Here is a 20590-nt window from a genome sequence, read left to right as displayed (position 1 = left end):
GTTACTAAAATGGAAATGTAATTCCAAGTTTCTTATTTTTAATTTTTTAAATTTATGTCATTGTATTAGACTATGCTTATATTTAAAACTACTTAATTTAGAGTTAACTACCTGCTTAGGCCCCAGAACATTATTTATGCACTTCAGTTACCAAAAGACTTGTGCAAGGTTTTGTACCCTGGTAAATGATGCCAAAGTTTGTTTTCTGTGGTGTTTGTCAAATGTTCTATGTATAATTAACTGTCTGTAACATGCTGTTTCCTTCCTCTGCAGATATAGCTGCTTTCCTAAATCTGTCTGTCTTTCTTTAGGTTAGCTGTATGTCTGTAAAAGTATGTTCAATTAAATTACTCCATCAGACACTTGTCTGTCTTTCAATGTAGAAGCAGCTTTGTAGCACCTTGTTTTGAGGTTTGCTGCATTTGTTGCTGCACTTTGTGCATTCTGAACATGAATGTAACATTAGATATTAAGTCATTGTTATAAGGGGTTGAATTTAAATCCTGTAAGTCAAAATTGAAAGGGTGTTATTAAGTGTGCCTTTATTTTGCATGAAAATAAAAAGAATTATACGTAAAGCATTCCTGTAATCTGGCTCATTGAATATTTTATACTTAAAAAAACTTTTTTTTTGGCGTAAATATTTGTGTAAATACTGGGTTAACTTTTTTAAAGCCCATTACAGATTAAATAGAAGAGAGTGATGTGAGTATTAGTGACCATACACAGTAATTCAGTCTAGATTTCTTTTCCTGTGGTTGGAAAGCAAAAATACATGATGTGGAAAAGCCTGAATTTCTTGTAGCCACTTTTGACAGCCCTCTAAGGGTCATTGTCTATTAAAATAGCAACAGATCTGATGTTTTCCTTAGTCGTAATTAAGTTTCTTTTTGGTGTTGTAATTTGTGACTTTTTTAGAGAGAAAAAGATAGGCAGTTTTAACATTTTGAATGAATTTACATTTGACTTCACAGTTTCATTTGGTTCCATAATAAGTGCTCTCTCCTCTCCTCTCTTCTTTCTCTGTCTTTCTCTCTCTCTCTCTTTCTCTTTTTTTTGTGCATGTGTACGTGTGTGTGTGTGTGAGAGAGAGAGACAGGGTCTGGTTTCTTGCTCTGTCACCCAGACTGGAGTGCAATGCAGCCTCAACTTCCTGGGCTCAAGCAATCCTTCCATTTCAGCCTCCCGAGTAGCTGAGACCATAGGCACACGCCACCACAGCCAGCTAATTTTTTGTATTTTTTGTATTTTTTATTTTTTTATATTTTTGTATTGCCCAGGCTGGTCTCAAACTCCTGGCCTCAAGCAGTCTTCTGACCTCAGCCTCCCAAAGTGCTGGGATTATAGGTGTGAGCCACTATGCCTGGCCAATGATTGCTTTTTAGTAAAAAAAAAAAATTTCTCCTGTAAACAATTTTTACTTGTAGCCTATACATGTTCTATTTTAAATGTCATTGTATTGTTCACTACCACCACTGGTATACCTGAAAAGTACACTGTGTTTTGAAATTATAGTTATAACTTTTCATTCTGAATGAGGTTTCTTTTTTGATTTTCTTTTTTAAAAAAAACCTGCTCTGATTTGCTTTACATTCCTTGCCCTCCATTTTTCTTATTATATTGTAAACAGTAGAAAAATCCCTGAACTAAAAAGAATTTTATGAATGTATATTAAAACAAGAAGATCTTAAATATTTGATAAAACTAGTAAAAATGTTAATAGAAAAGGAGGAACTTTAATAGCTTCAAAAATATTATATTCTTCTTTGTTCAGAAAAGAAAAATAAAACCAAAAGGGTATCATACTTAAATCAATCTACACTATAGTCATCTCTCAATTATCCTTGGATATAACATTACTTTTATATTGTATCCACAGCAAACCTTGCTTTCAGATTTCACATTTAGCACCTGCTAATTACATGCTTTGTTGACAGCTCAGCACTTCTGTTTATTCTTAATTTGCGCACGGCTTGAAGCTCATTCCTTCAACTTTGAAACCACCCTCAACTGCAGGGGAGGTTTGAAAGACAGCTTTGCTGGAGGAACTCTCTATTCTCAGCATGGACTAAATTACTGGAAGGAATTGAGTTTAAGGGGTCTAATTTGGGACCCCTTAAACTAAATAGCTTCTAGTTTTGCTAGCTCTTGATAGTGTGGTTTGGGCATTTGGTTGAAATTATTTTCCTAGGATAAGATAAATCCGCTTTGAAACAAGTAACAAAAGTCATACAAAAGCTGCATTTTTGTGATTATTTTTTAAAAAGTTATCCTACATTTTAAATTTTAGTAGGTATGTTCCCTGATGTTAGTGTGTATTAACTGAGAGGTATTGCAAAAGAAAAAATTTTAATTCTAAGACCTCGTGCCTGTCAGAAAATAAAAATTGTGTTTTCAAAAACTTTAAAAGTTAATTTACATGATGTTACTTGAGTGTTTTTACAAACTGTACAACTCTATTGGAGGTGGATTTTCTGTTCATATTTATTTTATGTATGTTTTCTTTCTGGGGAATTTGAATGGGAGCTAGCACTGTAATGCTACCTTCACCAGGATCTATATGGGAAATATATGTGGCCAATTCTATTTTAGTAATACCAAATTCCTCTTGGTCATTTATCCTGTGTAGTACTGAGGAACACAGTTTGAGATAGCACTATGCTCAAACTTATTAAGGCCATGTCAAGATGCCCTATATAACTGAAAACAAATAGTGGAGTAATAGTGCCTTTCAGATAGAGTTTTGCAATTAGCAGATCTGGGCTCAAGTGATCGATCTTCCTGCTTCAGCTTCCCGAGTAGCTGGGACTACATATGCACACCACCATTCCCGGCTAATTTTTAAAACTTTCTTGGGGGAGAGATGAGGTCTCTTTATGTGTTGCCCAGGCTGGGCTCAAATGCTCAAGGGATCCTTCTGCCTCGGCCATCCAGAGTGCTGGGATTATAGGCATGATCCTCCATGCCCTGCCCGATTTGTAATGTAGTTTAACAGTTAAGGAAAATTAACTCTTCCTTTATTCAGTGTTCGTCCTAATTCTTTTGGATCCCCAATTCACTTTACTGTCTGGTTAAGATCAACATTTTCTAACTTAGTACACTTTAATACCTTAGATTCATCAGTTTCTTGTACATTAATAATTGCTTTGGATAAAATTATTTCTAAATCATGTTAATTGGTAAAAGGTCACTTCAGGAATAATTATTCTAATTGGCCTTATTGCAGAAGAAGCAAAATAGAAGAGACAAGGGCATTACTTTTACAAATATTCTGAGTAATAGGGGGAATGGACAATATTGTAAGCCAGTATTGTTGTCTGCTATCTTAGGTCCTGGTCCTCAGTGTGAGCTCTTTATACAGTTCAAACCCAGAAATGAGCGAAAAAAAGAATCTTTGACTATAAAATGTTTGACTAATTATGTTGAAATTCTCTAAATGGACCAGTGACACACTATACCAAGAATGTGTTTCTTGTTTATAATATGACCTATGTGTCTGTATCATGAAATAATTAGAATTTATGCCTGTAAGACCTCACTTCCACTCCTTAATGTCTCTTTAATTGGTAGATGAGTTTGAAAAGATGCTCAGTAGTCTTCCTGAGGCAAATTTGAGTTCATGATAAACTGTGTCAGTATAAATGGAATTTTTTAAGGCTATAGATGTTAATATCTATAGGTATTTGGAACATCAGTACTAGAATAGAAAGGAAGTTCCTAGTAGACAGGAGAAGCGCTTTCAGGTCCCCCACAAAGAACAGAGCCACAGAACTGTTCTACTTAGAGTAATTCACCAAGTTTACTGCCCTTAAATTTCACTGTAGTCATATCAGCCCTTGCGGCTTATGTTTTGCCTTATAAATTAGAAGTGACAGGTAAAGCATTGCTGACTCCTTCTAGTTTATGTCTTAGGGAACCAACTGGTAATGAGTATTGTTCTCACTGACATGAAAGAAAAGACTTTTCTGTTTGCTTTTCTGCTACAATTCTATTATAATTTCACTCTAGAGCATTTTCCTGTGATTGTGATGGATGTGATGTAATAAACATTATGGAAAATTCTAAGGCCATCAAATTACTGATTCAAGATGGGTAATTAATACTGGAGTGCATTTGCATGGGTGCTGAGGTGTCTGTTTATAGTAGGTTTATGTGTTCTGTGCTCTGAGTGATGTTGTCGTAGTGCTGTGTGTAAACTGTGCTGTGTCAGGAATTGGGGGTTTGGATGGGGCTCTCTAATTTGGGTACTATTTATGTTAAATTGTAAATGATGATGTAGTATGGGATACTGTGATATTTTAAGTGATCATTGCCTTTTCTGCTGTACAATATGACCCTTCTCATCTCTCTCATTCATTTTGCATGCCTCTGCTCACTTCTGTACAGCCACAGTTGAGGCTATTGAGGCTGAAAAAGGTATGATCAGAGTCCTTGTGCTGGGCAGAGATCTGTGGTGTGTGGGTGGGCATCAGAGAATGTCCTGTGGGTGTGTTTTACTCCTAGTTTTTACAGCCCAAGATGAATCAGACTCACTGATTCATCAAGTTTAGAAGCCTTGCAGCCCTCTTTTTTTTAAATTTTTCATTCTTAAATCAGAAGGGCTGATGTCTATGGTGACAGTCTTTTTCTTTTTTCCAGTGTAATATGCAATCAGAATGTTTCTGATTTATTTAGAGTATAGCATATTATGCTATACAGTATAGCTTTATAAAGTTGCCTGTTTTAATGGAAATTGCCAAACAGACCTGGAAATAGAGATCTGTTCCATATTTTGCATGATTCTATGCTACTCAGATTTTTTCCCTTAAGTGAAACCTCCTCTAGATATAGGTGTGAGTTTTTTACTCATATCCAGTAGTGTGCCTGGCTGAGAATACAGGAACTGTCACTATAATGATTTTCTTTTCTTTTTTTTTTTTTGGCTGCAGTTTGGGCTATAGTTTATGGATAAGATTATGTTCATACATATCATGTGTTGGCTTGGTATTTCACATTCTTCAGTGTTTGCAGCCCCAGCCATTTGTTTGGTTGATGTGCCAGACTAAGTCCTAGGGATTGCAGATATTAAGTAACCAGATTATAACTAGTGGTTTGAAAATATTTTCTGTGAACATGTTAATAATGGAGGATGCATCGTTCTAGATGAAGTGAATGAGAAACCATACAATTGGTGGAGAATTGCCATTTATTTTGATTTGAGTTTCCGAAGATTGTGCAGTATGGCCAGTGAATTAAGGAAAACGTCTCCTAAAATAAGAGATTATAAATACTTTTTTGCTATCAGCCATACACAGATCTAACTCTTGGAGGCACTTCCCACCTTTTTAATTGGTGGTGATGGGCTGATCTTGACCTCCAAGATAGTTCTGATATACTATATTTTACCTTTCTTTACCTCTTTCTCCTCCCAAGCTCTTGGTACAGATTTGTATATTGAGGATTAACCTTGTTTAGCCTCCTCACTTGCCCCTACTCTCGTTGCTGCCTTACTGTTATAGTCACCAGTGATCTTAGGGACTAATGTAGGAGATAATTGGTATAGTAGAAGTCAGACCCTGAGACCATTGCCTGGAGGTTGGTTTTGGGGGCAGAAGAGGGTTAACATTTTTTTGGATTTTTATTTTTTGGAAGGCTTTGCTAACACTTGTCACCTGTGAAGCTATCATGTTTATATTTAGGTTTAAACATTTCACATTTTAAGGGAAGACTGAAATGAGGATAGGATTCAGTTAAAGTAAGATTTAAGTGTTGCTACTTACAGCTACTAATTTCTTTCTTCTTAAAAATCATTAATTATGTTTTGAAATCTCAGAAATGTCTTTCAATTACTGACTTATCAAATTTGCATTTTGTTAAGCAATACGAGGATTCTCTCCACCACATAGAATCTGCAGTTTTGAAGAGGCAAAGGGTTTGGATAGGATCAATGAGAGAATGCCACCTCGGAAAGATGCTGTACAGCAAGATGGTTTCAATTCTCTGAACACCGCACATGCCACTGAGAACCACGGGACGGGCAACCATACTGCCCAGTGACCCACGACTTCCCAGGGACTCTCACATCTCGGGCCCCAAATGGACAGATCACCCGAGGAGCTGGAGGGGTCGGCCAAGCTGACTGTAAATGTCACAGTCCCTCTGAAGAAACCATTGTGCTTCTGAGACCCCAGCCCCCTTCCTGGATGGAGGCTTGAGGGCCCTGGGACATGTGCTATCTGATAAGATTGGGTCATCGCTGCCAAGGTGGAGAGCAGTGAGCAAGGGGCTTGGGGCAATTTCCAGTGGAGGGCATCCACACCTCCATTTTATGCTTGTGGTTCACACATTTAAGTTTACAAATCAGATTTCTTTTCCCCTTCAGTAGAATTAGATTTTGTTTTTCAATCAGGATTTCAAATGCAATCCTAAGAGCTAATGTGGACTTTTCTTTTTCCATGAAATGTCTTTAAAGGATGAATTAGCATGGTCTTAAAATACATTTCTGAGGTTACTAGCTGTATTTTGAATTGTGAGCAAAATGCCGAGAAACCCAGTTGGCATTTATACAAAATGTTGACCTCAGGTCTATAGTTCTTAAATGTGGCTAATTCTGTAACATAGTCTTGGTATTTTTTAATTATGAATGCATATCCTATTTCTAGGCAGGCTCTCTTACTTGAACACAAATCCAAAAACTAATTTAGAATCTTTTTTGCCCAGATCTTTTAAGATTTACACCCCAGATATTTAAGAAGAAAACCTCTAAATTTCAAAATTATGAAGAATTACAGAATTACTCATTTAAGGTACTTTAAAAGGAGTTTGTACATTGTCAAAGTAAATTTTAATTCAAATCATGTCTGTAAAACTTGATGTATTTTGTGTATGCATGTTTTCATTTTGCAAATATTTAATATATAGACCTATGATGTACAGGTACGACATGTATAGGTTACCTAGATGTTATGAGAAATTTTAGTTTATTGTGAGTACTCAAGTTGCTTAAATAGCCACCAGGGTGATTTGCTGCTGGCTTTCTATCATTTTTATGTTTTAATGCGAAGGAAATTTTAAAATGTTCTGGAAGTGTTTTTGATTAAGCAATGCAGCCTAGAAGCAATGGTTCTGTTCAATCATTCAGATGTTAGTGAAAGCATAAAAGTCAAGACTGCATGTTGAAACTTTTCTTTTGATAGTTACTGAACTGCTTGGTTAAACTAAATGGAACCATGTGCTAATTTTTCACAATTATTGACCTGTATTGATTGCCACTGTAGTTTGGTATTTCCCTTTACTTTGGTGGCCTGCTTCCCTCATGCCCTGGAATACAACTCAGAGCTCCAGGCAGCGGAACCATCTATTGTTTTGTTTGCCAGAAAGTGCACCCTGTATGGTCTCCTGTCTAAGTTGGAAATATTATGCATGTGCAGGACTATTCGAGTATTTTATAAACAGTAGCACACAATAAATTCCATGCATGGGCCGCTGCTCCTATCTCTGTGTTGGGTTTTATTTGGAAGATGCAGTCTGATTTGGCCTTTTGATGCAAATCAGAGAATCCTGTTACTAGAGCTGGGATATCCTCTGGAGATTATCTCGTGGATAGTTCATGGTGATTTGATTAATTAAATTCTCTATAAATTTTGCCTTAAAAAAACTTTTGTTATATACTTGTTTTACATGAGCGTTAGTAACTGAGTATTAGAGGACTTTGAATGCCTACTATAGGCCTCCTAAATCTAATATTTAAGATCACTGTTGATTATCTTTTAATTGAAAGAAAATATGTTATTGTCTAGAATTTTGTTATAGTGGTGTTGCAAATTTACTGGGTGTTCTAACAACAAGAAAAAATATTAGTGATAATTGCATTTTCCTATCTTATTCCTTTCTTCTTTGTCATAATCAAAGTAAGTATAGGATTTTGCACATTGAGGGATATTAGGATATTGCTCAAAATTATATAATAATATAATACAATAACTTGAATTACAGTTCTCAACAATAATTACAATGAGATACATTATAAAACATTAAGTCAAAATATAGGCAGGGCACAGTGGCTCATGCCTGTAATCCAAACACTTTGGGAAGCTGACAGAGGATTGCTTGAGCCTAGGAGCTCATGGTTGCAGGCTGTGTGTTGAGCTATGATTGTACCACTGTACTCCAGCATGGGTGACAGAGTGAGACCCCATCCCTTAAAAATAAACAAAATATATACATATAAATATATTAGGCAAGTGTGTGTGCGCACACACACACATACTTGCCTAATTCCAGGTAACACAGAACTTCTCAAATAGTTTTGTTTTTTCTTTTTCTTTTTCTTTTTCTTTTTTTTTTTTTTTTGAGACGGAGTCTCGCTCTGTCACCTAGGCTGGAATGCAGTGGCATGATCTCAACTCACTGCAGCCTCCGCCTTGTGGGTTCAAGTGATTCTTCTGCCTTGGCCTTCCGACTACCTGGGACTATAGGCGCCCACCACCGCGCCTGGCTAATTTTTGTATTTTTAGTAGAGACAGGGTTTCACCATGTTGGCCAGGCTGGTCTCAAACTCCTGACCTCGTGATCCACCCGCCTCAGCCTCCCAAAGTGCTGGAATTACAGGCATGAGCCACCATGCCTGGCCACAGATTGTTAATTATTATAACTCTCTGCTTGCCATAATGTTAACTTACAAAGCAGTCCATGAGTTTGCTCTAAGGTTATGCATTGCATACCTTAAAGATTGTTGTCGATGTTGTTTTATGAAAGCTATTCAGTAAAGAGTTTATCTGGCTAAAATAGACCCAATAGAAAAATTAAAAAGTAAATAAAGTAAGAGTTTAACTAGTATATCAGGTGCCAGGAACTTCCTTAGCCCTTAGATGCATAACTAGCATTATATAGTGTTTGTGGGAATCATGGGTGAGCATTAAGTACTATCAGCAAAAAAACTATGGATTGATGGTAAAAATTAAGAGGAAAATAAGAAAAAGGAACCACACTCAGGAAAAGTAATATACCTGAAGAGTGATAAAGTATCAAGTGGCTCACAGACCACTTACTACATGTTGAATGGGAACCTCTTTCTAGTCTTTCTTCATAATTCGTTTCACAGCATACCATTTATTAAGATTTTAAAAATGCAACGGATGATGAATACAAATTGTGAAAAGTTCAGACTTTTTAAATTGTAACTTTAAATGTCTACCAGAGCAAGTCATAGTGATGGTAAAATATAAGTATTCAACATCAAAGTTTTTCTATATTACCATTCTCCTTTATATTCATTGACAACTTCTGAATTAGAAAAGTCAATCTCTGATGTCTTGTATCTTCTGCAGTTCAGCCATTATTAACAGAACTCAAAACATTTGAGGTTCTCAGCTAAATTTTGAAGCCCGTTAAATTTGAAGTTGGCCTGAAACTTTTGCTCAAAGTGAATTACCCCTATTTTTTTAGGGTTTTTGCCTGTTGCAACTGATTTTCCTTTATCCACAGCTATTCTACATAATGTTATGCAGTGTTTGGTTGAATCCTTAACACTTTTCTTGCACCTTCCCTGCATGTAGTTTGTACTTTCTGCAGTTTGGGGTTCCTGTGTGGATTTGATTTGCCACATTCCGGGACCTCATTGCAAGTGATTCTGTTCCACAGTTTGATGATGTTCACAGAAGCAGGTAAGTGAGAGCTGGGGCCAGATATAAGCAGAAAGTCAGAACTTTTTTATTTAAAAATTAAAAAAAATTTTGGGGGGCAGTAAGAAAGTCACATCTTGCAGTCTTTTAGGACCATTGCCCTAACAACATCAGTTAGGATATCTGTAAGTAGAAAGAAATTAGGAATGTGGAATTGAATTTCCTGCATCAGTTGCGATTACAAGGAGGATAAGAGAATGGTTGAGAATAGAAATTCTTTTCTATTTTCTTTTCCTAGGAATAGTTTGTATTCTTAGTCATTAATATTTTGGTTGTGCTTAATATCCCAGAAGCATTTATTCCTCTCTTAAACAGGTAAACTGCTCCTGATGACACTCACTTAGAGAGTTTACCTTACTCTTCTTTTAGGGAAAGTGAATTTTACAAGTTAATTCTGCATGTTTCCCCTACAACTGATTTCATTCTGTATCATTAAATGGCCATTTATTTTCTCCCTTCTACTTAATCCAAGATTGGATATTGTTGAGTTTTGTTTGAACAGTGTTTGTTATGCTAAAAAAGGACACTGGGCCTGGGGGAACTCATCCTGTGTCTAGATCAACAAACAGAACTCTGGAGGGTTCCTGATCCTCTGGTTCCTCCCACTTGGTTTGAAAGGTGCTTACCTTTTCCAATCAAATATTGACTTCTGCAGTAATCCAAAGGTTTTTTTTTTTCTGAAGCTGTAAACTGAAAACAGAAATATTGCCTTGAGTGAGAGAAATCTAGGAAGCAGTAGGTTTCATTTTTTGTCAGCCTGCCTGGCCTTTACTTGGCTAACACTTGGGAGTGTTGACAGTCCTGAGCCCTCTTGGCAGAGAACAAAGGTTAGAAAGAGAGAAGCCCTCAGGCAGGGGGACAGATCCCTCTTTGCCTCATTAGGGAGAATTCAGCCTTGTCTGTCTGGTTGGCAGGGCACACTTAATCACTGAGACTCAGCATTTCAGCAGTTTGCAAAGGAAAGTGATATGAAGGGACAGCTGCAAGTAAGTCACAGCCTAGATCTGAAGAGATCAAGCACTCACTTCACTTGGAGGAAAGAGAGAAGGAAGGAAGCTGAGGACTTAGCAGGGTAAGTTTTTTCCGTCAACCTGTCTGCTTGCTTAGTTTATAATTGAGTAAAGTATTTATCACCCCAAGCAGTGTTAATCACTGATTAAACAGCTGAATGTGGCCGTAATTACAGTGTCCTTAATGCATTTCTCCTCTTTTCCTACCACCTTATAAGGATCTCCAATGACCAGTTTCACTCTCCCTTCTCCCTACCTCCCCAAAGACGTTTTGCATTTTTTGGTGACTTACAGAAAATTAGATGAGCACTCCTTATCTGCAGATCGTGAAAATATGACTGTAGTTTAGGTGAAGCTTAGTACTCTTGGTGGTAAAGCAGAAGATGGGAAACCTAGGTCTAGGAATAGATTAATATTTTGACTTGTAATTTGGACATGAAGGATAAAAGTTTTTCTAGGCAATCAAGATCATGTCTCCTCTCCTCTCCAGTTCTTGGTGTTGGTGTTCTCTCTCTCATACTGGGACTAAATTAGAGCCTAAGTCACTGGGGATGGCTAGAAAAAAATGAAAGGGATTCCCTTTCTAAGTGGAGAACATTCTGGACTCTGGAAAGTTCAAAGAGCTTATTGCAGTTCTTTCCAGCTTCTCCCGTGTGTCCCCTGTTTTTTCCTTTATTTCTCTTTATAACCCATAAACAGGGAGGAGCCTGGGGCTCTTTGCAGGAAAATTAGAACCAGGGAAGCTGTGTCTGGGCCTGGGGTATACAAACTCAAACATGAACCTGATGATGTATATAGATGCAGATCAAAGACCTGGCTTCTCACCCACCTTCTTACTTTTCTGCCAGAAAGCTAACTCATTTGTATCATGAACATTGTGCTCTAGACACAGAGGAGACTGTGACATTAGGGATTTTTACCACCACTCCTCTTCCCCAAACTGTGTGATACTTTTGCTTTCTAACCAGTTCAACCAACTCCCAGATTGCCAAGAGCTAATCTTACATTAGAGGAAGACCTCTCCTTGGAAATGCAGATAAGTAAAGCAGTACCTTTCTGACTTTAAGTGACTTGCTTCCATTGCAGCAAAAAGGCTTATGTTTTAACTTCAGGGAGGTATCTATTATAAATTCTGGGACTTAAGACCCTAGAGTTGTCTCAAGTCACACTTCTCCTTCCATACCTATTAAAAAAAAAAAAAAAAGTCCATTCTTTCAAGGTTTAAGAAAGTGTTATCTTGGCCGGGTGCTGTGGCTCATGCCTGTAATCCCAGCACTTTGGGAAGTTGAGGCAGGCGGATCACGAGATCAGGAGTTTGAGACCAGCCTGAGCAATGTGGTGAAACCGCATCTCTACTAAAAATACAAAAATTAGCCAGGCATGGTGGTGCGAGCCTGTAATCCCAGCTACTCAGGAGACTGAGGCAGGAGAATCACTGGAACCCGGGAGGTGGAGGTTGCAGTGAGCCAAGATCGCACCACTGCACTCCAGCCTGGGTGACAGAGTGAGACTCCGTCTCAAAAAAAAAAAAGAAAAAAAAAGAAAGTATTATCTTGCCTGAGGCGGGTGGGTAGAGTAGATAAATGCTTTTTCTAGAATGGCAGTGATTCTGAAAATGCAATGAGAATGTGAGGTGATTAAAAGTAGAGGAGAGAATGAGGTTAGTTGTTGGAAATGGGGTCCTAAAGTGTGAAGGCAATTCCATCTACTCTTTTACTAAAAGGACATGACCCTTAAACCCTAAGATAATCTAATATCATTAGGTCCAATTTCTTCTTCATTGAAGGTAATATATAGGATATGGTATACAGATGAGCTTGGCTATTTCTGTTCTGTGGACTCTGAAACCATCCATTCACCTTTGGGATGAGGGGAGATATTAAGAGGGTAGATGGAAACATAAGGATGAGGAGAAAGAAAGTACAAAGGAAAATACAAATTTGTTCCTCCATTAACCTGAGGTTGGGTTTTTTTGTTTGTTTGTTTTTGTTTTTTTTTTTTTTTGAGGCGGAGTCTCACTCTGTCGCCCAGGCTGGAGTGCAGTGGCCGGATCTCAGCTCACTGCAAGCTCCGCCTCCCGGGTTTACGCCATTCTCCTGCCTCAGCCTCCCCAGTAGCTGGGACTACAGGCGCCCGCCATCTCGCCCAGCTAGTTTTTGTATTTTTAGTAGAGACGGGGTTTCACCGTGTTAGCCAGGATGGTCTCGATCTCCTGACCTCGTGATCCGCCCGTCTCGGCCTCCCAAAGTGCTGGGATTACAGAGGATGGGTTTTTAAGAGTCATGTTGTAAGATATGGATATGAGCTAGATAATTCTGGGAGCTTTTTGTTTGTTTTTGCCACCTGCATACACCTCAGCTGCATGATGATTCTGAGGTTTTTCCTAACAGATCTGATCTAGAAGGATCAAATGTCAGATCATTTTTGTAACAAAACATGATCCCTGGTTTGAACTTTAACAGTTACCTCATTCATACGGCCAGCATTTTTAATCCTCTATCATTTCTCTGTACCTGAAGACAGTTAATCTGGAGATTAATAACTTTTTAGCCTCTCAGTTTCTATGAATACCTTCCTTTTTTAATTGAAGTGAAAATCATATAACATAAAATTAGTAATTTTAAAGTGAGCAATTAAATGGCATTTAGTATATTCACAGTATTGTGCAACCACCATTTTTGTCTTTTTTCAAAACATTTTTATCACCCCAAAAGAAGACCCCATAACCATTAAGCAGTTACTCCCCACTTTTCCTTCCACCCAACCCTTAGCAACTACCAATCTGCTTTCTGCGTCTGGCTTTACCTGTTTACATATTTCATAGAAATGGCATCATACAACATGTATATAACCTTTTGTGTCTGGCTTTCTTCACTTAGCATAATGTTTTTTGAAGTTCATCTACATTGTAGCATGTGATTTATCAGTATTTCATTTCTTTTTATAGCTGAATAATATACATCTTCATATGTATATTTATATCCTAATTTGTTTATCCATTTATCCATTGATGGACCTTTGGGTTGTTTCTACTTTTTAGCTGTTGTGAATAGTGCTGCTATGAACATTCACTTATAAATATTGGTTTGAGTATCTGTTTTAAAATATTTTGGGCACATACCTAAGAATGAAATTTCTGGTTATATAGTAATATTATGTTAACTTTTTGGGAAACTGCCATACTGTTTTCTATAGTGGTGGCACCATTTCACATTCTTACCTGCAGTGTATGAGGGTTCAAATTACTCCATATCCTCATCAACACTTGTTATTTTCTGTTTTTTTGATAATAGCCATACTAGTGGGTATGAAGTGATACCTCACTGTTGCTCTGATTTGCATTTTCCTAATGACTATTGACCTTATTTTCTTGTGTTTATTGTCCATTTGCATATATTCTTTGGGAAAATGTCTATTCACATATTTTGCCCAATTTTTTAATTGGGTTGTTTGGTGGCTTTTTTGTTTGTTCTTTGTTATTGAGTTGTGGGAATTCTTTATATATTCTGGATACTAACCTCTTATCAGATATATGGCATGCAAATATTTTCTTCCATTCTTTGGGGTGTCATTTGACTCTGCTGTTAGCATCCTTTGATGCACAAAAGTTTACAGTTTTGCTGTCCAATTTATCTATTTTGCTGGTGGTGGTGTTGCCTGTGCTTTTGGTGTCATATCCTAGAAATTATTGCCAAAACCTATGTCATGAACCTTTCCCCTACAGACTTTTACAGACTTTTTACTTCTTAAGTTTAGGTCTTTATACTTTAAACGTTCAAACTCAAGTCATTCTGTTTCATTAATTTGCAAAATGTTTCTGTCCATATTTCTGTGTTTATTCTCTCCTCTGTGCTTAGAATTTTTTCCCTATTTCCAAGTATTCAAAGTATTCCCATCTTTCAAGGTCTATTCCAACTGCTACCTGCTTCATGAAGAAAGCCACTGAAGAAATTCTCACCCACTGGAGAGATTTTCTTCTTCTGATCTCCCATTAGTGCTTTAGTTGCACTTTTCTGGTTGGATTTATATAGTACCTTATAGTTTACATCTAATTTCCCTATAAGACTTTTAGATGAGATATGTATTTTTCATTTTTGCTTCTATATAGAGTGTTTTGCAGATGATTTCATCTGTTTATCAGTAAATACATATTACATGAATGGACATTTTAATTTTTCTCATATGGTCCTTCCTGTTTCCTCAGCTCTTATGGAAGGCATGGGAGAAGATGAGACAGGGAAGGAGGACAGCACAGAGTCACAGCCAGATAGTGACTGGGTGTAGGCTTATTTCTACCTCAAAACTTACCACTTTAGGAAATTTTTCTGACTTGCTTGACTACATAACTCTTAGTGCACGTTTTGTATTACATTTAATTTTTACTTCTTGGCAAATTGCTTATAAATGTGATAATAGGTCTTTCAAAATGTTTTCTCTCTCTAACTAGATTAAATTGTCTAAGTCTCCAATTGGATGATCGCTTTGGACAACTAAAACTTCTATTGCTTTTTCCTCTTTTAAATTGAGTTTTAAAATACACTAAAGATATATTAACATTTTCTCCTGATAAAAAAAGTCAAACATTATAGATAAGTTTACAGTCACGTTCGATCAGCCCGATTCCTATTTAACTGGCTTCTTACCCTACTCAGAGTTAATCACTGTTACCAGTTTTCTTTTTTTTTTTTTGAGACGGAGTTTTCCTCTCGTTGCCCAGGCTGGAGTGCAATACCGCGGTGTCGGCTCACTGCACCCTCCACCTCCTGGGTTCAAGCAATTCTCCTGCCTCAGCCTCCCAAGTAGCTGGGATTACAGGCACCCACCACCACACCCACCTAAGTTTTTGTATTTTTAGTAGAGACGGGGTTTCACCATGTTGGCCAGGCTGGTCTTGAACTCCTGACCTCAGGTGATCTGCCTGTCTCGGCCTCCCAGAGTACTGGGATTACAGGTGTGAGCCACCACGCCTGGCTGTTACCAGTTTTCTATGGGCCCTGTCAAATTTTTTTTATGCATTTATTTACATATATATACACACACACACACACATATATATACACACATGTATATATACACATATACATATGCATATACATATACACACACATATATATATATATAATGGGACTTAATATGTATAAATTATATTCATATAAAATTGTTTCTTCTCGGCTGGGTGCAGTGGCTCAAGCCTGTAATCCTGGCATTTTGGGAGGCCAAGGTGGGTGGATCACCTGAGGTCAGGAGTTTGAGACCAGCCTCACCAACATGGTGAAACCCCATCTCTACTAAAAATTACAAAAATTAGCCAGGTATGGTGGCGCCTGCCCATAGTCCCAGCTACACCAGAGGCTGGGTGGAGGAGTGAGCTGAGATTGCGCTGCTGCACTCCAGCCTGGGCGACAGAGTGAGACTCTATCTCAAAAAACAACAACAAACTCTTTTTTCTCTATTTTTCACAGCTGTCTATGGTGATCAATAACCAGTAAATACTGAATAAATCTTAAACCTGGGTCTGAGAGACTTGAATGAGAAGTGAAAGGTCAAGCATATGAAAACACTTCACATGTGTCCAGCTTGTAAAATTCTATTCCATGTCTGTTCTGCATATAGTCTCCACATATCACTGGACAGGCCATGGCTCCACGGTCCCGGCGACGAAGGCACAGGAAACCTCCCTCATCAGTGGCTCCCATCATCATGACCCCAACCACAATTGTGACCCCTATGCCTCTGACCCCCTCAAAACCGGTCCCTAGCATTGACACACTTGGCTTCTTCTCCTTGGATGATAATGTTCCTGGCCTATCGCAGCTGATCCTTCAAAAGCTGAACATGAAAAGCTATGAAGAATACAAGTGAGTGACCAGCTCTATGGAAGAGGGATATATTGTGTCTGGTAGAAGTAAATTTCAGAAGGGGAGAGGGAGTACAGTTTGGGGAATATGAAGTATTTGCAATAAGCTATTTTCTCATCCTGACTTTTGCCAGTGAAAAATGATGGCAGTGAGAGACGTAGGAGTAAGTGGAAATGTGTAGGAGACAAGATGAGGGGTATGAGAGATTTTGGAGATACTCCTTTGCCCACTGCCATTCCTTCTCCATGCTATCTCTGCAGGTTGGTGGTAGATGGGGGTACCCCTGTATCAGGCTTTGGATTTCGATGTCCTCAAGAAATGTTCCAGAGGATGGAAGACACATTTCGATTCTGTGCTCACTGTAGAGTACTCCCTAGTGGCCTTTCAGACTCCAAGGTTCTCCGGCACTGTAAGAGGTAACTTCTGGGGGTGCTAATTGGGAGACATTCAGAAATGATCCTGTACTAGCCGGACATGATGACTCATGCCTGTAATCCCAGCACTTTGGGAGGCCAAGGCAGGTAGATCACATGAGGCCAGCCTGGCCAACATGGCAAAACCCTGTCTCTACTAAAAATACAAAAAATTAGCCCGGTGTGGGGACACACACCTGTAGTCTCAGCTACTTAAAAGGCTGAGGTGGAAGAATTGCTTGAACCCAGGAGGCAGAGGTTCCTGTACTACAACCTCATTCCAAGAGGAAAGATCTGAAAGTTTTCAAAATAACCTAAGGCTTAGGTCCTCATTTTTTGTCATCCAGGTTACAGAGATTAGAACAGTGTTCTAACCCTGCTTATTTTTGGTGTTATTGGGAAGTGAGACAAGAAACCATAATACAGTCCTCTCTCTCTCTCTCTCTCAAGTACTCAAGGAGTAAGACTACATTTGTTCTGGGGAGGTGGGGGTTGAACCATACCTGTTAAGAGAGGACAGCTGCAAACTTGTGGTGTTTTTTGTAAAAGTGATATAAAAAGTTCCAGATAGAGAGTAAGGTATCACTCTGTCTGGCAGAATAATTATATTCCCAATCCCTCCTGCCTTGTCTGCCAAATGTAGTCCCCAAAACTGGTGCATCAGCTGTCATTCCTCTCCCTACCTTCCTTACTTATTCACCATCCTAGGTGCAGGAATATCAGTTCCTTTCCTCAGATAACCCCAATCACATTTATAAGAATTATTTCTCTCTCATTCTCTCAGGTGCAGAAATGTCTATTACTGTGGTCCGGAGTGCCAGAGGTCAGACTGGCCCGCACACAGGAGGGTTTGTCAAGAGCTTCGTCTTGTGGCCGTGGACCGTCTCATGGAATGGCTTCTGGTCACAGGTGGAGTGGTGGTGTTGAGGAACTCTGCTGTAATGGTCATAGTTGATTGTATTTAAAGGAAGATACAAAATCATATTGTTACGAAAAAATGAGGAAGTGGGGCAAAGGATGGGGCACCCCTGCTCACAGGTTGGCAGAGTGAACATGGAGGGAATATTGATCATTAGTGAGGGGCAAATTTTGAAGCCAGGAAAGCATTAGGTTACTTCTTATTTCTTCTTTCCTACAGGTGATTTTGTCCTACCCTCAGGACCTTGGCCATGGCCACCTGAAGCTGTACAGGACTGGGACTCCTGGTTTTCTATGAAGGGGTTACACCTAGATGCTACACTGGATGCTATGCTAGTCAGTCATGCCGTGACCACCTTATGGGCCAGTGTAGGACGGCCAAGGCCAGACCCAGATGTCCTGCAGGGATCTTTGAAGCGGCTGCTGACAGATGTCCTGTCACGGCCCTTGACTCTGGGCCTAGGACTTAGGGCCTTGGAGATAGATGTTAGGAGGATTGGGGGAAGCACAGTGCATGTGGTTGGTGCTTCCCATGTGGAGACATTTCTTACTCGCCCTGGGGACTATGATGAACTTGGCCACATGTTTCCTGGGCACCTTGGACTCCGTGTGGTCATGGTGGGTGTAGACGTGGCTAATGGCTTTTCACAGAGCACCTCAACTTCACCCCTGGAACCTGGCACAATTCAGCTTAGTGCCCACAGGGGTCTCTATCATGACTTCTGGGAGGAGCAAGTAGAGACTGGGCAGACAGACCATCCAGATTTGGTGGCGGCATTCCATCCAGGTAAGACTCATTGGTTCAGGGGAATAGAGGGTGGCTTCCCTGAGAATTTTCCATCCTGAATCTTGTATCTTCTGTCTTTGGAATCCCATTCATTTGGTCTCATTAAACACAATATGATGACAACTTTTCTTGATGATTTGCAATATGTACTACACTTGGGTTCAGAATTTTTCATCGAAGAACTTGGAGTAGATGATGATGATGATGATGATGATGATAATGATTGGGGATAAGCAAGGTGAGGAGTGGGATGCTCACAGTCAAAGAAATATCTTGCTCTTAGGGTCTGCTTTAGTCTTTCCCTATTCCCATTTTCATTTTTGTTCCACAGGTTTCCATTCCTCCCCAGACTTGATGGAGGCTTGGCTGCCCACCCTGCTGCTACTTCGTGACTATAAGATTCCTACACTGATTACTGTTTACAGGTTTTGACCTCTTCCTTTTTGTGATACTTCCCTGACTTTACATCTCTCTTTATATAGATGAGCTCATTTTGCCCCCTCTTGCTCATCTACCTTCTGGTGAGGATGTTCATCTTTTCCGCATATGACTATTTCATCCCCTGGAAACAGTCCTTTGCTAGTTAATTGTGTATCTAATGAGACATTTGGGAGGGAAGGATAGCCCTTGCCTAGTCCAGCCTTAGGCAATTTGGGGGATTGGTGATTACAGAAATGTCAGGCTCTTGGGCAATTTTTTCTTTATCTCTGTCACAATCAGTAATTTTTCTTCTCTCTCTTCTACAGTCATCAGGAGTTGGTATCCTCTTTGCAGATTCTGGTGGAACTGGATACACACATCACTGCCTATGGGGCTAATCCTTTCATGTCTCTCAGACCTGAACAGGTCTATTCCAATCCCAACAAGCAGCCAGTATACTGCAGTGCATATTATATTATGTTTCTTGGAAGCTCCTGTCAGCTGGATAATAGTCAATTAGAAGAGAAAGTGGATGGTGGGATTTAAATAGATCATGACTGGACATCTGGAAAATGGGGAGGTTGTGATGAAATTACCCTGCTAATGCCAAATTCTTGCAAACTTTGAAAAACACTATATTCTAAACCTCATTCACTGTTTGGGTAAAAATTCTAAGCTGAATGAGAGTTTCTGTATAACATAATTGGTTTCTTTCTTTTTTTGAGATGGAGTCTTGCTCTGTTGCCTAGGCTAGAGTGCAGTGGCGCGATCTCGACTCACTGCAGCCGCCACCTTCTGGGTTCAAGCGGTTCTCCTTCCTCAGCCTCCCTAGTAGCTGGGATTACAGGTGCGCACCACCACACCTGGCTAATTTTTGTATTTTTAGTAGAGACAGAGTTTCACCATGTTGACCAGGCTCGTATCAAACCCTTGACCTCAGGTGATCTGCCTGCCTCGACCTCCCAAAGTTTTAGAATTACATGCATGAGCCACCATGCCCAGCCAATGTAACCGGTTTCTAAGAGTTTAGCCACAGTAGCTTTTAGAGATGGGAAATTAGTTTTAGTGGATGGGAAGAGGCCCTGATGTTAGTCTTTCCAGAGCTTTTAGTTCCTAACACTTGCCTTTGTGAGGAAGTTTACCTTTTGACTGGAAGCAGATGGCACTGAGGAGAAGAATGAGAACCACCTTATTCTTCTGAAAAAGACTTTCTTCTCATCCAGTAATTTGGGCTAAAAAATGGAAAGATGTTGATGACTTCAAGTGGTACAAGAATGGACAAGTCAGGGAAGTCACCGGGAACATGGATGAGGTTGTAAGCATTGGTATACTGTCCTGTTTCCTGGCTTTTTTGAGAGAAATGTCTAATTTTCCTGTTTTCTCTTGGGGACTTTTGACCCTAGAGTAGCCCTGGTGTTGTATTTGAGATATCCCAAGCTATATCAGACTTTACCTGAATATACTGGAGTTACTTTTTATCCCCCATTCTATACCCCAATAAACTCAGTTTGGGGCTTCTTAA

General features: G+C 39.1%; 2 protein-coding genes across 12 annotated transcripts in view; both read left to right on the top strand.

The window, feature by feature from the left end:
• PPP3CB (protein phosphatase 3 catalytic subunit beta) overlaps window positions 1-7473 on the top strand; it is a 61782-nt gene extending 54309 nt beyond the window's left edge. For 4 of the 8 annotated variants that reach the window (XM_033209403.1, XM_033209406.1, XM_033209405.1 and 1 more), the window contains 2 exons: window positions 4387-4416; window positions 5858-7473. In XM_033209403.1, coding sequence (XP_033065294.1) covers window positions 4387-4416; window positions 5858-6036 — 209 coding nt within the window. In that variant the 3' untranslated portion in view covers window positions 6037-7473. The remainder of the gene's footprint in view (window positions 1-4386; window positions 4417-5857) is intronic. The other 4 variants (XM_033209407.1, XM_033209409.1, XM_033209408.1 and 1 more) reach the window with 2 other exon arrangements.
• A 1020-nt stretch (window positions 7474-8493) lies between these two features.
• MSS51 (MSS51 mitochondrial translational activator) lies at window positions 8494-20590 on the top strand. 4 transcript variants are annotated; one of them, XM_033209614.1, is made up of 8 exons: window positions 8494-9644; window positions 10577-10734; window positions 16286-16530; window positions 16791-16946; window positions 17728-17852; window positions 18082-18648; window positions 18980-19073; window positions 19395-20590. In XM_033209614.1, the coding sequence occupies exons 3-8, from the start codon at window positions 16310-16312 to the stop codon at window positions 19612-19614; spliced, it is 1383 nt and encodes a 460-aa protein (XP_033065505.1). In that variant the 5' UTR covers window positions 8494-9644; window positions 10577-10734; window positions 16286-16309; the 3' UTR covers window positions 19615-20590. The 4 variants fall into 4 exon arrangements, with proteins under 4 accessions (XP_033065505.1, XP_033065504.1, XP_033065507.1 ...); XM_033209613.1 differs by having other exon boundaries at window positions 8494-10734; XM_033209615.1 differs by lacking the exons at window positions 8494-9644; window positions 10577-10734 and having other exon boundaries at window positions 16020-16530.

Source organism: Trachypithecus francoisi, unplaced genomic scaffold, assembly GCF_009764315.1.
Source record: "Trachypithecus francoisi isolate TF-2019V2 unplaced genomic scaffold, Tfra_2.0 Lachesis_group9, whole genome shotgun sequence".
In the NCBI taxonomy this organism is placed as follows: domain Eukaryota; kingdom Metazoa; phylum Chordata; class Mammalia; order Primates; family Cercopithecidae; genus Trachypithecus; species Trachypithecus francoisi.
The sequence above is the reverse complement of the archived record's forward strand: the minus strand, read 5'-3'. Positions and strand labels throughout refer to the sequence as shown.

What these genes read in the sequence shown, in the direction of transcription:
- MSS51 (XM_033209614.1), top strand. Translation starts at nt 16,310, where the DNA reads ATGGCTCCACGGTCCCGGCGACGAAGGCACAGGAAACCTCCCTCATCA. An exon ending in GTTCTCCGGCACTGTAAGAG is followed by an intron (nt 16,947 to 17,727) that starts GTAACTTCTGGG and finishes TCATTCTCTCAG; the next exon opens with GTGCAGAAATGTCTATTACT. An exon ending in ACACTGATTACTGTTTACAG is followed by an intron (nt 19,074 to 19,394) that starts GTTTTGACCTCT and finishes TCTCTTCTACAG; the next exon opens with TCATCAGGAGTTGGTATCCT.